General features: G+C 37.9%; 1 protein-coding gene across 1 annotated transcript in view; it reads right to left on the bottom strand.

Annotated features, from left to right (window-relative positions):
- Positions 1-18,074, bottom strand: part of LIFR (LIF receptor subunit alpha) — a 75,612-nt gene that overhangs the window by 22,525 nt on the left and 35,013 nt on the right. The window contains exons 5-10 of the mRNA XM_040495731.1: positions 17,432-17,595; positions 11,827-12,001; positions 9,756-10,010; positions 4,473-4,602; positions 3,388-3,557; positions 1,377-1,522 (exon numbers count right to left, since the gene is read on the bottom strand). Coding sequence (XP_040351665.1) covers positions 1,377-1,522; positions 3,388-3,557; positions 4,473-4,602; positions 9,756-10,010; positions 11,827-12,001; positions 17,432-17,595 — 1,040 coding nt within the window. The remainder of the gene's footprint in view (positions 1-1,376; positions 1,523-3,387; positions 3,558-4,472; positions 4,603-9,755; positions 10,011-11,826; positions 12,002-17,431; positions 17,596-18,074) is intronic.

An 18,074-nucleotide genomic window follows, 5' to 3' on the forward strand; every position in this document is an offset into this window, starting at 1 on the left:
GCATAAGTAATGTCTTGTGTTTAAAAACACACATTTATACACACATACTTTTTTTTGATAAGAAAGCTGCCCAAATTTGTCACATAAATCGACTAAATGTCCACCTGAGTTTGCCTTTAGAGCACTAAAGTTAGTTCAACCACCAAAACATTTTAATTTTTACGTAACTACCAAATCGGTAAAATTATGCTCTGCAACAACAACCAAACAACTTCGGTGTGATTTTAATCCAAATACTGGATCTAAGTAATAATGATCAATTAAATTATGCAGAGAAGATGATAATAAATTTTGATCATCGGTCAATGGCTAATGGTAATACAATAAGCCTTAATATATGGTAAGCCTCAGATTCGCTAATCTAAGATGACCTTGAGGATTTAAGTACATTAGTCAGGTATATCTGGAAGCTTCGAGGCAGGCATCGTCTTGTGCATTTTTAATACAGCACTTAGAACCTCTAGTTTGGTGTTAAACATGCGGAATATTCAACAAATTCTTATTTAAATTACATAAAAAATGAAACAGTTTAAACAAATTTGGGGATGTGCATGCCTCAGGAAATCCTCTGAACTCCCAATTACAAAGCTTTTGGGGTTATATTTTGGCATCTGAGTTTTGTAGCAACCATCAATAAGCTTCCAATGAATATTTTCATTACAGTCTCTTTTATTTGGGACTTAGCACAAATTACAAGACGGTACAGTATAAAAGTCAACCTTAAGTATCTAAACGGTATTAAAAAGTCATGCTCTCACTTACTCACTTGTTCCTACTGCTGCACTTGGCAGTCTGAAACCTTCTCTCTGGTGCTTATTATTAGTCCATTAATTCATGCTGGCGGCTATGGCAAAAAACTACTCATTCATTCACAAATTTACTGGGCACTAGCTATGTGCAAGATGCTATACAAGAGCTGGAAACAACCTAATAAAAGTGCAACTCATGTTCTAATAATATCCAGCATTATAACTGTGTTCAAGTACTAAATAAAATGCTGTTATTACATTGATGTATAGTGCCTTAGTTCTTAGTAAATCTCTATAATAAATAACCTGAGAGCCTATGCGTATCAATTTACACAATTCTTTAAGTTTATTTATTTATTTTGAGACTCTCTCAAAGATAAAGAGAGAAAGAGAGGGGCAGAGGGGCGGGGGGAGAGAGAATCTCAAGCAGGCCCCATGCTGTCAGTGCACAGCCCAATGCAGAGCTTGATCCCATGAATCGTGAGATCATGACCTGACCTGAGATCAAAAGTGGACGCCAACTGACAGAGCCACCCAGGCGCCCCTCAATTTACTCAATTCTTTTTGAAAACGAAGTATTTTATCTAAAGTAACCTCAAAGCAAGTCTACAGAAGAATCTTACTCACCAATTCTTGTACTGCGTTAGTTTTATTAATTTCAATTTGACATAAAAGTTTAATCTTTGCAAAGTTGCCCGGTAAGTGCCAGGAAAGTATAACAGCTGTTGAATTAATATCCTTCACTTTGATTGAAGTAGGAATACGAGGATAAACTGTAAATACAATTTGTAGAGATCATTTTAAAAGCTCTTTTCTAACATGACAAATGACAATCAAAAAACCCCGAAAAACGAAAGAGGTATCATTAGTACTGATCAACAATATTCCACTCAGTATCCATGGAACACAAAAGCTCACTTTTACTGCTGATATCATGCCCACAGTTTTCATGGACCAACCACACTCAAGGTTCCTATACTGCCATCAGGAATACTACAAGGTCGTAGGAGCATAATCTCTACCTTTAAGGAACCTCTAACTTGCTGGGGGACTGACAAACAAAAAGAAAAGTAACAAGAGTACATATGCTGAGTTTGAAATGTGTGGCAGAGATATTAACAGCTATTGGAGTTTAGACGTCAGTGTGGTAGGGAAAGTCTTAGAGTGAAGATGGGTCTTAAGAGGAGCTTTGAAGGGAGAATCTGAGCAAAATGGCAGAACGGATGCAGAAAAGCATTTCAGGTTGGGCTCTCAGCAAGAACAAAGGCGCAGTGATGCTGATGAGAGTGCGCGTGCCACGTGAGTGGGAGGAAAGCAACATGGGAAAATAAAGTTGAAAGGCAGAAGGCAGGGAAATACACACAAACACCACCACTCAAGTATAAAACGTAGCTGTTTGGACCTTACGAAAACCCGGGAAATAACAAAAATGATGAGAAGGAATAGCTGATGAAGTATACTTAGGTTTACAAACAAGGCAACAGGGTCATCTACTAATCACTTGCCAGTCTGTTTTTTAATGCATTTGGTTTAAGCCTTTCTCAGTGACCGAGTCTCTAAGAGAAGGCCTCTATGTCACCATTCTGTGCTGCAGAGGCTGGTATGGACCCGATGCAACAGAATGCCCACAGGAATGAATGCTAAGAAGATGGACCATATTTAAGTTCTATTTGGAGCTATTTATTAACAGGGCTGCTAAAAATTCCGGAATCATCAGCAATAAAAAGGAACAAGCTACTTACTGATACATACAGCAACTTGGATGGATCTCAAGGATACTGCCCTTAGTAAAAAATGCCAATCTCCAAAGGTTATACACTGTATGATTCCATTTATATAACATTTTCAACATAACAAAGCACTGAGAGGAATAACAGATTGGATATTGCCTAGGGAGCGGGATGCAAGAGCATGTGTGGAGGGGTGGCGGTGGAGGGGTGGTGGAAAGGTGGGGGTGGGGGTGGGGGAGGGGATTTGCCAACGGGGCAACAAGAAGTTCCTTTGTGGAGATAGAACAGTTCTATATTGATTGTGTTGGTGGTTCTGTGAACCTATACGTGGATCCAACTGCACAGAAGTGCGCGCGCGCGCGCACACACACACACACACACACACACACACACACACCTCTAAGTGCACGTAGAAACTTGCGAAAACTGGGCAAAGTCAGCCGGCCAGCTCACTGGCCTGGTTTACAGTAGTGTACCAGGGTCAACTGCCTCATTTGGAAATGATACTATATAGTTACTAAGACGTCAAAAATGGCAAAAGCTAGGTGAAGAGGTCACGGGGCTGTAATTTATATCTTTGCAACCACCTGTGAGTCTATAATTAAAATAAAAAGCTTTTAAAACTGGGGCAAAACATTTTTCAGGAATCAAAACCTATTAGATAAGACCACTTAAAGTTTCTGTGAAAACGACTAATTCAAATTTTTATCTGAATTCAATAAAATGGTGAAACGTAATTATACATTTTAAGGATTCTCAAATAAAATTTATAAAACTAATTTATAAAAATTTATAAAACTAGAAAGAAAATAGTAAAAAGTAGTCCCTGGAAGCACTCCTCATTAATCTCAAGACACTTCAGCACTTCTACAATTATTTTTAAGACACTGGTTTATGAAGCAGCTTACCTTTCTCAGTTATGTTAACTAAAATAGTTGATTCTGACCGACCCAGAGGATTGCGAGCATTCAAAGTAAAATTATATATTTCTTGATTTGGACGCATTTGAAAGAATAACTGGTAGCTTTCATTTGTTGGTGCTTCAACTCTTTTAAATTTAACATATTTTCCTGAGAAACTATGAATTAAGAGAGCAACAAGATTAAAATAATTTCAAAATGGCAAGAGAGATAAATACGGCAGGAAAAAATACGTGGGTAAAATTTCTAATAACTAATCTTTTTAAAAAGTTTATATCTCGGGGCGCCTGGGTGGCGCAGTCGGTTAAGCCTCCGACTTCAGCCAGGTCACGATCTCGCGGTCCGTGAGTTCGAGCCCCGCGTCGGGCTCTGGGCTGATGGCTCGGAGCCTGGAGCCTGTTTCCGATTCTGTGTCTCCCTCTCTCTCTGCCCCTCCCCCGTTCATGCTCTGTCTCTCTCTGTCCCAAAAATAAATAAAAAGTTGAAAAAAAAAAGAAAAAAAAATTTTAAAAAGTTTATATCTCTAATTATAGATGTTACTACAGACTCTGGGAAGAAAACGTAGAGGATACAGAAAATAGATGAAAATAATCGGCCAGAAGCCTACTACCCAGAAACAGCCTCTGTTCGTATTTGAGGGTTCTTCCAGGATTTTTAAAAGAGCATGCAGGGGCGCCTGGGTGGCGCAGTCGGTTAAGCGTCTGACTTCAGCCAGGTCACGATCTCGCGGTCTGTGAGTTCGAGCCCCGCGTCAGGCTCTGGGCTGATGGCTCAGAGCCTGGAGCCTGTTTCCGATTCTGTGTCTCCCTCTCTCTCTGCCCCTCCCCCGTTCATGCTCTGTCTCTCTCTGTCCCAAAAATAAATAAACGTTGAAAAAAAAATAAAATAAAATAAAAAATAAAAGAGCATGCAAATATAGTCTGTGTGCATGTAATATGCATATCCAATTTCATACAGCATACTGGATTTTCCATCTTGCTCATAACATAAATGAGAGCATTCCCTATGTCATTTAATATCCCTCCAATGTACTCCTCACTGTCTGACATTTTTCCCTCACTAGTGATCTTTACCTTTCAAATAAAGTGTAACTTGTATTGCGTGGGCCCACCAGTGCTGTTGGTCTTCCGGGATTCCAAGTACATATAATCTCTTTTAAATCGTATGTCTCACAATTCAGTTTTTGAGGAATATCAGGTGGATCTAATGGGAAGAAAAATGTAGTTACAGGTGATATACAATTTCCCTGAAAACATGTTTCACAAATGTTAATTATGTTTTGTACAATTTCTTTTAAAAATGAAAATAACTTCGTGTTTACACTTTACCTTTGGAACAATGCAGGAATTTCTGTAGCATGTTTTGGAGTTGATTTTACATTAGAAATGATGGATTAAAATATGCTGATGAATGACTACTAGCTCATTTGGAAGCTCTCCAACAACGACCCCCCCACCCACCTCAAAATCTACCAAATCTCTCAGAGGAACCTGGGTCCAACAAGTCAGAAAAATTTACAGGTTAAAAGTATCAATATCTATCATTTATAACTGTGATTTGAAAAGAAATTCCAATTCCAATTAAAAGTCAACACGGGTCATGTTACAAGCTTCAAAGTTCTTAAAGAAGTTGCAAGGACTATTACTTATAAAGTATCTCTTGGTGAAATGCTGCATCTTCCTATAATTCAGAAGTGACTACTGCCCTTTGGTTTTTGTTCTTTATTGAAATGATTCCCTCTCATTTTGCAGGGACAAAACTAGAAAAAAAAAAGAGTGTGTGTGTGTGTGTGTGTGTGTGTGTGTGTGTGTGTGTGTCTTAGACCTTTAAAGTAATAATGGAAAATTCTGCGTTGGACACTAATTACACAAATTGGTTATTTCCAGGGTCACCTGGGTGGCTCAGTCGGTTGAGCGTCCAACTCTTGGTTTCAGCTCAGGTCACGATCCCAGGGTCATGGGATCAATCCCTGCGTCTATTTAGATTCTCTCTCTCACCCTCTGCTCCTCTTTTTCTCTCTCTCTCAAAAAGAAGAAGAAGAAGAAGAAGAAGAAGAAGAAGAAGAAGAAGAAGAAGAAGAAGAAGAAGAAAGAAAGAAAGAAAGAAAGAAAGAAAGAAAGAAAGAAAAGAAAAAAGAAATTGGTATTTCTTTTTTTTTTTTAATTTTTTTTTAACGTTTATTTATTATTGAGAGACAGAGACAGAGCATGAGCATGAGCATGAGCAGGGGAGGGGCAGAGAGAGGGAGACACAGAATCCGAAGCAGGCTTCAGGCTCCGAGCTGTCAGCACAGAGCCCAACATGGGGCTCGAACACACAGACGACGAGATCATGACCTGAGCCGAAGTCAGTTGCCCAACCGAGCCACCCAAGTGCCCCTGAAATTGGTATTTCTGTAATCAATCATGCTTAACCAAGCATACATAGAAACTAGTGCTCTCATATTTATCCAAACTATCTTTCACTAAATTTTTAAAAAACAATTACTTATTGAAAAAATCTGTAAAATATTTTTTAATGTTTATTTTTGAGAGAGAACAAGTGCACAAGTGGGGGAGGGGCAGAGAGCGAGAGGGAGACACAAAATCTGAAGCAGGCTCCAAGCTCTGAGCTGTCAGCACAGAGCCCGACGTGGGGCTCGAACCCACAAATGGTGAGATTATTTATTACCTGAGCCAAAACCAAGAGTTGCATACTTAACCAACTGAGCCGCCCAGGTGTCCCAATAATTTTATTTTTTAAAAACTAAACTTTAAAAACCATTCTTAGACTGTGTGAGTAACTGAAAAGGACTTAGCAAATTTCCCATACCTTCCTGAGATAGAATAATGTCCATAAATGATATTTAGGTAACATTAAGAGGAGTCATGAGTATTTATATTGAAGTCTAACAATGGCATAGTGAGACTAAAACTGACATATTTGTTTTAAAACTGTTTTAAATCTAAGGCCAAACTTTAAGTCATTTTATTAGAATGACATACCAAATTTTTGAGTACACTAAAAATGTTGATTATTTTAGTATTTGGCAGATATGTTAAGTTGAAATAGTTAAAATCCAAATAACAGGAGCAAACAGAAAGAAGGAGAAGGGAAGATGGGAGGTAGAAAAAATATGAGCGGGCAGGATCTGAAAGGTAAGGTACTGTCTTCCCAAATAAATTAACTTATAAAGGAATCACCTGACGCTAGGTAAAAACTAGGTATAAATCAACTGTATTACCAGCAAATAGAAAATGTAATTTAAAAAAACAAAGCCATTTTTTATGAAAATGATTTCAAATGAGCAAGTATGAAATCTGACATTGACATAAATATTTAAACACTCTAATTCTATGTCACAGTGTATTCTGTTAAAATGCTTTAAGTATGATGAAAGATTAGTATTTAGGTCAATGTTTAATGCTGAAGTGGCACTATCTATGAAAATAACTCCAGGGGCGCCTGGATGGCTCAGTCAGTTAAGCATCCGACTTTGGATCAGGTCATGATCTCAATGCTCCTGGGTTCGAGCCCCATGTCAGGCTCTGTGCTGACAGCTCACAGCTTGGAGCCTGGAGCCCGTCTCAGATTCTGTCTCTGTCTCTTTGTCCCTCCCCTGGTCGTGCTCTCTTTCCCTCTCAATTATAAATAAACATTAAAAAAGAAAAAAAGAAAATAACTCTGAATGATTACTGAAGAAATAGTATTTATAAAATAAGATCTATTTTGCTTAGAACTAAATTAGCTCATGAACAAACACTGACAAGTATTGGTAAATAAGTATTCTTCTGTCTGCTGGATAATAAATTTATTTGCAATTACAATAATAAACTTAAGAGGAAAAAAAGCCACTGTTACTACTAGCACCAAACACCAAATTCATAGGAATAAATTTATTGGAAGATACATAAGACTTTCTATCACCAATATAAATCAAAGAAGACCTAACTAAATGGAAAGATAGACCATGTTCCTGGCTTGGATAACTCAGTATAGAAAGAATGAAAATTCTCCTAAACTGGTCTCCTCAATTAATAGATCTAATGTAACTCAAACCAAAATCCTGGTAGGTTTTTAATGTGTCTTTTGAACACGTGGCCGGTTAACACGATATCCATGAGGGAAAGAAAATAATGACTCTTGATCCCTAACTCACACCATAAACTGCACTTGCTGTTAAGTCCCTAAAGAAATCCCTCTGAAGGGAAATGCTACCGCTGCTCCAGAGTTAACAAATAGTATTTCAACCACCAAATGCTACAAATGAAGGTTAATATATGAATTAAATAGGTTTGTCCTACTATGTGACAGAAGGTTAGAACACTGTTAGAAATAATAAAAACTTGATGGATATTCTCATCTTCTGAGTTTTAATTTTTGTCTTTTGTACTTTTAAGTGGCTGTCTCATTTTTTGGTTATCACTTATCAGGTAGCCTCACTACATACACCACTGGTTCCCAGTTTATATGCTCCATGATCATTTATGAGGAATGTTGCAAGTCATTTCCTAAAATTCCATTAGGAGAGAAATTTCTAAAGTTTAAATTTGAACATAATCTCACTTTCACTTGAACTGCAAAATGCATTTCTGGGAAGACAAAAAGGGAACACGGTTCCAGCCATCACTGAGAAGTGCACCTAAGCCTGGTTATTCCCTTGGGAGTGTATCAGCGAATCGACAGAATTCCTCCTAAGTTTCAACAGAAGGAATAGAAAGGGGGAGAGCTGCTGGTCTAGAGCACAGCTGAGAATCAAAAAAAGTTTAAGAAAAATCACCACACAAGCAAAAGAAAATCACAAAACCCACTCACTACGTTCCACACACTTTATTCACGAGACCCTTTAGCCCAAACTCCGCCTCGAATTCAGAATTGCGGGGGAGGAAGGGAAGCAAGAACTGCTGGAGGCAAAGCCATCAGTGCGCCACCGGACAGTTGCCACAGGAGAGGGGACAGAAAAGCTCGAAACGCAAAGTCCCTGTGGACATTCAACACAAGCTATATAAATAGGGCAGTCTCCCACAATAACTTCTGGAAACATCCTGTACTTTTAGAACTGTAGGAGTGACCACGTTAATAATGATGCCCCTGTGTAATGGAGCATATGTTATACACACAAACAGGGAGAGGGGGCCCTTTCATGCATGTCCTCCAGTTACTCCTCCTTCTCAAATATATTACTTTAAAAGTCACAGAAGCCTGCAATACACTATTGAAAGATTTTTGTGTAAAATCATTACAATTTCTTTAATTGGGGTAAGTTTTAAAAGGTATGTTTTAAATTTTTTAAAATTTACTTACTGTAGAGAGAGACAGACAGACAGCAAGAAGGGGAGAGGGAAGGAGAGAGACAGAGATTCCTAAGCAGGCTCTGTGCTGAGCATGAGGCCTGATGTGGAGCTTGATCCCACAACCTTGAGATCATGACCTGAGTTGACATCAAGAGTCGGACGCTCACCTAAGTGACTGAGCCACCCAGGTGCTCCAAAAGGTATGTTTTAAAGTTAAATTTTAAAAAGATATGTTTTAATTAGGTGGGATGCTTTACCTTTTTAATTTTAAAAGGTATGTTTTTGGTGGGAAACTGACACAGAGTGGCCCCTGAAAACACAGGGTTTGGGGAACCAACCTCCCACGAAGTTCTCATGGAACCTCCCAAAAATCTACATGCAAGAGCACCCAGCTGGCTCAATGAGAAGAGCACGCGACTCTTGATCTTGGGGGTCATGAATTCAAGCCCCATTGTTGGGTGTATTTTTTTACTAAAGAAATAAACTTAAAAAAAATCTATATATAGCTTTTGACTCCCCCAAAACTTAACTACTAGTTTACTGTTGACTGGAAGCCTCACCAATAACAGACAATTGATTAACATAACACATATTCTGTGTATTATATTCTCACAATAAAGTGAGCTATTTAACATGTTAAGAAAATCGTAAGAGAAAATGCATTTACAGTACTGTACTGTATTTACTGAAAAAAATTCATGTATAAGCAGACCCATGCAGTTCAAACTTATTTTTTTGTTCAAGGGTCAACTGTTATATGAGATAATTCCTGAACAATGTAGGATTAAGAAGTATTACATACTAATTACCCTTGACTCAACACACCTGTTAACTAAGAATTTAAAAATTACTGGCTGGATATTGCAAATCTTCTTACAAAACTTTCAAGTTATATAAATACAAGATTAGAACTCATCTTAAAACAAGCAAAAATTTGGATGCCTTCATCTATAATTTATTAAAGAATTAAAAAAAGAGAGAAAGAAATAGCACCATCCCCCATCACTTGGAAACAGCATTAAAGCTTTCAAAGAGGACCAAAACAGACTACTAGGAACTCTTTCTTCAGTATTATATACTTACATCCTGCGAAAATAACTGTCCCAAATATGTTATCTTCTGTTGTGAAAACCACATTTGTTCCACTGTTTGCAGAAACTGAAATATTATGGATCTTGATTGCAACATTTTCCCCATCAAGATGAATAAGGGGACAATTTGTTTGGCCAATCTGTGCTGATAACACTTTTTCTTGAGTCACACAACAAAATGTTATATCTGAGCCTACAAGTATCACTTTGTCTTGAGGAAAAACCTTAGTCTGGGAATCAGGAGACCCTAGAAAGAGCAAAAGGAATCACAAATACTTTAGAAGCATTTTATCATAAAATAGCCCAGTGTATACAAAACATACTATAAAGTGTTTTGTAATAATGGTGGCCCAAAGACAAGGTATGACCCCCCCAGGTTTCAAAGGAGCAAGACCTACACAAGAAATAAAAGTAGGTATGTCTTATCTACTTACGATGGGTGATGGTGGGGGAATGCAGGGGACTATAGGCCAATAGCTAAGGTCACAGGTTAATGTCTTAAGAAGTGTAAAGGTTCAAATTAAATGGGTTTATATCCACACATAAAAAATCCACACCAAGAAAAAGTCACTCATTATATAATTCTATTCCTCTGAAATGATTCTATGTATTTAGGGCCGACTTCTTACTTTCCATCAGCCTGAATATATGTTTAAGTATTCTACATCTTAAACAGAACTTTTTCTTTAATCCTAATTCCCTGCTGGTTAAAGCCACACCTTTGTTTTTATTTCCCTAAATGTCCAATCTTTTTAATTATCTCTAGTTTCCTACTTACTCTTTAATCTACCACAATGTGGGTCCTACCTTGACCATTCCACTAAGGTGTCTTGCTGGCCTAAAATGCTCAGTCCAACAGCCACTTCTCAGTCTCCCCTTCCCTTTGACATCCACAGCATCGGGTGTGTTGCCTAAGCTCTAACTTCTCAAAACCCCCTTCTCTCTTGGGTTCTACACCACTCTACCCCACCGGGCTACTCTTACCGGGCTACTCTTAACCCTATGGCTACTGTCTGCTTTGCTGGCCTCTTTTTCTTTCATCCTACCCTTAGACATTCAAGCTTGTAAGATGTGTATCCCTGGTCCCCATTTCTCTTTCCCTGAGCATGTTAACCTCCAGACGTAAACAATATGAATCGCATGTATGTTGATGATTCTCAAATAGAGATCTTCAGCTCCTACTAATCACTGCCTATGAGACACTGCTACCCAGACACTTCATAAGCACCTCAAGCTTAACATATTAAGAATGAATTTATCTTTCCCACTGAATTCATTCATATATTTTCTGCCTCAGTGGAAGACATCACCAGCTGCTCAGCTGCCCAAACTAATGCTCACATTTGGTTCTATTTCTTGGTTACCAAACACACAGTCACCAATTTTAATCCTGTGTCTTCAGTGTTCACAACTTTTCTCCCTTTTCATTTCCAAACCCGAGTGCCCTACTTTACAGCTTCACTGTCTTTTGCTGAACTGCAAAAGACCCTCCTTACTCATCTACCTGCTTCCAGTCCTTCCTTCCTTGGATCCACTTCTCCATGCTGTCGCTAGAGTGGATCTACAATAAACATCAGCCTAGGTATTGACAACAATTTTCCAGGCCTTCTCTCCCACTGCCAACGTTCTACCTGCATGAGTTCCATTCAGGGTGCAGATGAGTTCAGTACACTTACAGATCCCCATGTTCTCTGCAATAACTCTGCAGCTCATATGGATCTGCTCTGTGGGCAAGAAACTAGGAGCCTTTTTTTTTTTTTTTTAAATATAAACTTGACGTCAATAACATCTACCTAAAATTTTTACATGTCCTTCAACGCCTACCACAGTGACTTTCAAACCTAGACATTTATCCAATGACTCAGGAAGGTCTCTAAAAATACAGATTCCTGACTTCTACCCCAGAGTTTCTGAATCAAAATGTTCTAGGAGAGAGACTTGGAAGATCCTCAGGTGACCCTCATAACGCTAAGTGGCGTTCGGAGAACTTAAAGCTTAAACTAAACCTTAAGCAAGATTAATCTAATTCATTTGAAACGGAAGCTTTTCACATATAAGCTTACAAGAAATGTTCTTCAGTGGGCTCCAGTCACTCCACTCTTTGCGACCAGAGAAATGAGGATCGTCAACATAGCATCTAATTGCCACAGAATGGGTGGTGCACTCTAGGGGCATGTCTGAGACCCAACTCCAGTGATGAACTGTATCTTTGCCATTCACAGTTGTGTTGTGGGTCACCTAAAAAACCAACACAAACACAAAGTGAGATTTCTAAGTGATACGTCCTGCTTTCTTTTCAGATTAAAAGACGCAACAGACTGTACACAATCACCACTAAGTTAAATAAAGGTTTGTCCTTTTGTACAACCCTCTCAGTTTTTGAAAAGGCATAATAACTCAAAGAATCCATAATCGTGATTCATTTATGTTTCCTTCTTTTGTTTTCATTCCAGTATAGTCACCATACAGTGTTAAATTAGTTTCAGGTGTACAATTTGGTGATTCAACACTTCCATACAACACCTGGTGCTCATCACAATGGGTGCACTTGTTTACTTCTTCAACTTTAGGCTCCACTGCATTATTACACATGATGTTCCTTTTTCCAAAACATTCAATACATTTCACAGACAAATGTACCATTGCCTAAAATGATCCCCATTTTTCACTGAGGAAAAATAATGGGTCTGTACTTCCAAGAGTTAAAGGCAGGAGTGCCTGGGTGGCTCGGTCTGATTCTTGATTTCGGCACAGATCATTTCACAGTTCGTGGGGTCAAGCCCCACATCAGGCTCCTTGCACTGACAGTATGGAGCCTGCTTGGGATTCTCTATCTCCCTCTCTCTGCTCCTCTTATGCTTGTGCCCCTCTCTCTCTCAAAATAAATAAAAAGAGTTAAAGGCAAAGAGAGGAGCAGCATTTCAACAAAAAATTGTTTCAGGTTGGATTTGTATCTATGTGTTATAGTTTAAAGTTTTATTTTTAAATATGCAACTTATAAGTAATATAAAATAATATAAATTATTAATTTCAATTGTGAAAAATGGGAAGGATTTCAATCAAATATTGAGGATCTACTAAAAGAGACCTTGGGACCTCCAGCCAATGACAACAGCTTAAATAATTGTATTTCCCTCTCTATTACCTTCCAAAATGTCTCCAATACAAAAGTGCATGGATTTTTTAAAAAGGTATAGATGCACAAGGGCAAACACAGGAGAAGAAACACCACCAGTCAAATTCTGGATGGTGGAGGGCTGATGGACAAGGGGAACGGACTCAGAAGACCTGAGAAAGCTGAACCTGAAGCCTTCAGTGGAAAAGGCAGAAACAACCTGACTTCTATCATGGAAATGCCAAAGGGCTCAGGAAAGGGCTGTATGCACCAGGCTCCTATGGAAATGCAGGTGAAGGTGAGGCACAGAACAGAAAGCTGCTTGAAAATTGTCTGAAGATAATGTTAGATACCCAGATCCCCTCCCACATTCTGTGCTACCAAAAGACTGCTCCTCTTCATCTTGGCAGATGGGAGATTCATGCTCTGGGAAAGTAAAACCAAATATCTCTGGAATGAAGAACCTCAGAAAGAATGGAGAATGGGGAATATGGTACCACAACCAGGAAGACTGCTAACCTATGCACTGTGAAGGCTGGTGTGCTCCTGCCTTCTCCCCAGCCATTAGGAGGCTGACGGCAGAGTTCCTACTTACCTGGTAGGAACGAAAACGAATTTTCTGGAGCATAGGAACAGGTCAAGATGAACACCTAAAATAATACTATTAAGATTCTGCCAACTAGATGGCCCATCCTAATCACCTATAATAACATCTCAGTCAACAAGACCCTGGATGGCAAACAGAAGTTCCTATTAGATTTAAAAATAAAAAAAAATTTTTAAGAGCCACTTAAAATATGAGCAGCAACCAGGATGACCAGAAATTGAAGAAAAAGTTCTGAGGGTCAAAGAGCAAAATAAAGAAAAAAGCAACTTGAAGAAACAGAACAGAAAGAAAGAATATTAGGTAACTGATGTCCTCAGAGGTAAGAAGAGATACTGCATCCATTAAACAAACAAAAAGAACAGAGAAAAGGGATATCTTGTACATTAAAAATATATATATTAATATAAATTCAATAATCAGACTGTAAGATAAAGTTTAAGAAAAAACTGCTCAGAAAATTGAGGAAAAAAAACAGGTAGAAAGTAAGAACAGTAAGAAAATTACTTCCCAATCTAGAAGGTCTGATTTCTGAAGAACAGAGAAAACACAGAGGAAGAAATCAAAGACACAAAATAAGAAAATTTCCCAAAGTGACAGACATGTGGTTTGAGACTGAAAGGAGCCCATGACTGTCTAGCACAACAAAGGAAGACAGATCCACAATGAGAAACAAATGGAACAATGTCTTCAAATCTTGAGGAAAATTCCCCAACTTACAATTGTATACCCAGCTAAAATAGTAATCACGAATGAGTGCAAAATAGACATTTTTTGAAATGTGTCTTAATGAATTTATCAAGTAGCATTTTATACTCCCACCAGAAGTGTATGAAAGTTCCAACTGTTCTACCTCTCCTCAATATTTGGAACTGACAGTCTTTTAAATTTTGTTAGCAACTAATTAAGAAAATATCTATCTTATCTATATCTATCAATATATCTATCTCTGGAAGCTATCATTGTAGGTAACAGAGAGTATCTATAATAAATAGCTAACAACTACGAGAATATACGCTTCTACCAAAATGAGAAAATAAGAGGAAGAATTCAGGAAAAAGAGGATCCATTGTAAGAAAAAGGTAAAAGGAATCTCCCGAATGATGACAGGAGACCTCTTGGACCGCAGCTTCATAACAAATGTGCCAAAAAGAAACACAGAGGTTTGCCTTGGATGGGTTACGTGTATACCTAGGTATTAATCTCTTCTAATCAAGGGCTGCTGGTAGGAGTGGAGGCTGCTGGAGCTCCTGAGAAACCTCTGGCCACGAGAGTCCTCAGCTACTTACCACACTCCTGCTGTACAAACATTATCTACGTGAACCCTCTGTAAGAAGTGTTGAGAAGTAAGTCAGAAGGTCTCAGAGCTATTCACAAATGTATAGCTGGTAAGATACTAGTGTGCATGGACATTTCAACAGGAGATTCATAAAACTTGGAGAGAATTCAGGAATGAATTCATGGAGCATGAAAATAAAACTAAAAATACAAGACAAGAAGTTGTACCCCCAAAAAAGGAAAATGATAATACACTACTTGGTTCAGTTGTGGATAGTGTTTATATAACCATAATACAAACAATGAATGCCAGTCTACCAAAAATTAGAGCAGAATGAGAGAACAATATTGGAAAAAGATGGGAAATGTAAGAGACAGCAAGCATGGAAGCATGCAAGTGTGTGTGCCCAGGGAAGGTGAGGGGACTAAATTCTCATTACCCACTGTTAAAATAAAACATTGCTCAAAACTGAAAAGAAAAATGAAGAAAGAGAAACACAGGCATGCTATTTGGAAAATGGAAATACATAATAAAAGAATCAGGTAAAAGAATTGAAAATTGTTGTTTATAGGGAGAGAAATATGGGGGGGGGGGGCGGGAGGGTGCTGCGTAGCTCCCAGGAGTCACTGGCATCCTGGTCTGTGCAGCACATGCTTCCTTGCCCGCGTATGAGGCCATGGGCATAAATGGTAAAGTTCCAAATAAACACTAACATATCGTATTCTTGATTCTTAAACTATCACAAAATAATAGCATATAACCTGTCACAAAATGACAGGTTATAAGCAATTATGCTTTAAATGCTGGTATTAATAACATATAATTATAAACAAAAATGTCACATTTTACTATAGATCTGGATCACCTGCCCTCTTACATTTCACTTTTTAAAAATTAATTTGTTCTATCTGTTTTTCTTGCCTCTTTCTCTACTGCTCGATACAAAGATTTTTCTTCAAAGATCACATCCCCAAAAGTAGGGAATTGCTACTTTGTCAGTGTCATCTTCTTTCGTATCTTGTGGCAATGAGCTAGATGATCTTAAAAATAGCATCTCTGTTCATGTATGCTTGATTTCACTTATGCTGCAAAGATCAGCCTTCCAACTCTAGCAGCCCTCAGGGAGCCCCCAAAGGAAGTAATGACAAGTGATAGTTGTTTAGCAGCTTTACAGATAACACTAATCATTTACTAAAGCAAAGACTGGCACCACTTCACAAATGACAAAAAGGAGGTTTGGGGAAGTTACCCTAAGCCGGTAAGTGGTAACCCAAAGCACAAAGTGTCAGGCCATGATAAAAAGCCACAAGAGACAATTTCAGATAAGCAATAGTTATAAGACAACAATGGTACAGCTATATCAAAGCTACTTGCAAATTAGACTGACAGACAAGAATTGACATTGAAATTCAAGAAAAGAGAGAGCATTTTAGGCCGAGATAATTAGGATGGGGTTTAAAATAAGGGGCAGGATTTGACTTAGGTCTTGAATGTACATTCAGTCCGCACTGGTGAAAAGGAAAGGGAAGGCTCCTTACACAAAAATAAATATATCTACTTTGTAGCAGAAATTGTGGTGGGTAAGAAAGAGCACAGACTGGAACTAAACTGCCTGTGATTGAGTCCTGGCTCCACTACTTAATGTCTTCCTGTGTCTCTGTATCTTCATCTATAAAATGGGGATGATGTTCATAGTGCCTCCCTTATGGGCCGGCTGTGAGGATGCAAAGAACATACACAGAGCTTTTACCGCAGGGTCAGGAATGCAAGGAATTAACACCTACAGAGGTTTTACAGGTGTCAGCACTGCCGGAAGCACTGGAGACATGTTGCCTACAGTTATGGCGGCTCTCATTTTAGGAATGTCATACACAGAGTGTCAGAAAGGAAAACCAAGACAGTAACTATAAAGTACAGAGTCATTCTATTTTTTTTTACCTTTACTGTCTATCTTATCTATGCACTCAGGCAAATAATTGTAAAATCATGAGATAGTCTTCCAATTCTTAAATCTAAGCGCATTTCAAATCCATTGAGGAGGAAGAGAGTTCAAGGAACAAAAGGGGGGATTACCAAGTACCAGCTGTCAAAACTGTTCACTGCTATTCCTCATCATCCTTGCGATTAAGAGCAAACTAAAAGCAGATCATAAGGAAACCATGAACAAAATTTTAAAAAATAGAGAAAAAAACATGTACTACTAAATGTAATAATGTTATTTCAGGTTCAGATAAATTCAAATTTACAGGCTTATACAAAATTTCTCAACAATTACTATGACTAAATAGGTTTCAAAACATTTATTTTTATGTTTATAGTATTAGACAAAAATAAAATAGCAAATTATATGGATACGTTTGTTTATGTAAAAACACGCACACGAAAAAAGCTGGAAAGAAAAAGAAAAATGTTTACTGTGTTTGTGTGGTGGAATCATGTATTATTCCTCCCTTAATTTCTTAAACTTACTGTAATGGTTATACATCATTTTAATAATTAAGTGATTTTTGAGTCATAGCATATAGTTTTTAATGAACCCTAAAAGGATAGTTGATCTACTCCCTTAACACTGTAAAGAAAAGTTCACTGATACCACCTTAAAAATCTTTTAAAAATTATTTGGTTTCTTTAGTGTCACAAGAAAAAAAATCTATTTTGATTCAAACTTACTAATTTTATGATTTCCGTATTTTCTTTACGCAGAATTTTAACTTCCCAGATGACATTTAAGTGACGGGGAAAAACAGAACCCCTGTCATTCCACTTCAGGTGTAATGTAGAAGTTGAGAAATCAGCAGACAAATTCAAGATCTCTGGAGTATCTGGAATTAAGGCTTGGGAAAAAAACAAAAGACAAACTTAGTAAAATAAGTAATGTTGTCTTCATATTGTAATTCCGTTAATCAACTATTTTAAACTCTATTCCTTCTTGATCAAAAAAGAATCAAGAATTAAAAGCAAACTCTCAAAGTTATTACTGACAAAAGAGAACATATGTATTTATTTGTATAAGCAGCTCCCAATGATTCATCAGTCAAATTTGAGTAAATTATTATCAAATCTTAGTATGTTTCCTTATACAAACAGCTACTGGGTTCGCATACTACTGTAGTGTCATCAGTCTGGAATCTACAAATAGGCAACATCAGAGAGAAGTAAAGGAGCTTCCTTTGGGTAACTGTAGGTCAAGCCTAAGAAAATGATGGAATATGGAAAGCTTGCTTTGGTAGACCTTTCCATCTGTTTCCTCTGCACCCTTCCCACTCATCTCCCAGTGTCAGAACCCCCAATGCTGGTGAAAGTCACCCACCTG

This window comes from Herpailurus yagouaroundi, unplaced genomic scaffold (genome assembly GCF_014898765.1).
Source record: "Herpailurus yagouaroundi ecotype Mexico unplaced genomic scaffold, PumYag 29, whole genome shotgun sequence".
Classification (NCBI taxonomy): domain Eukaryota; kingdom Metazoa; phylum Chordata; class Mammalia; order Carnivora; family Felidae; genus Herpailurus; species Herpailurus yagouaroundi.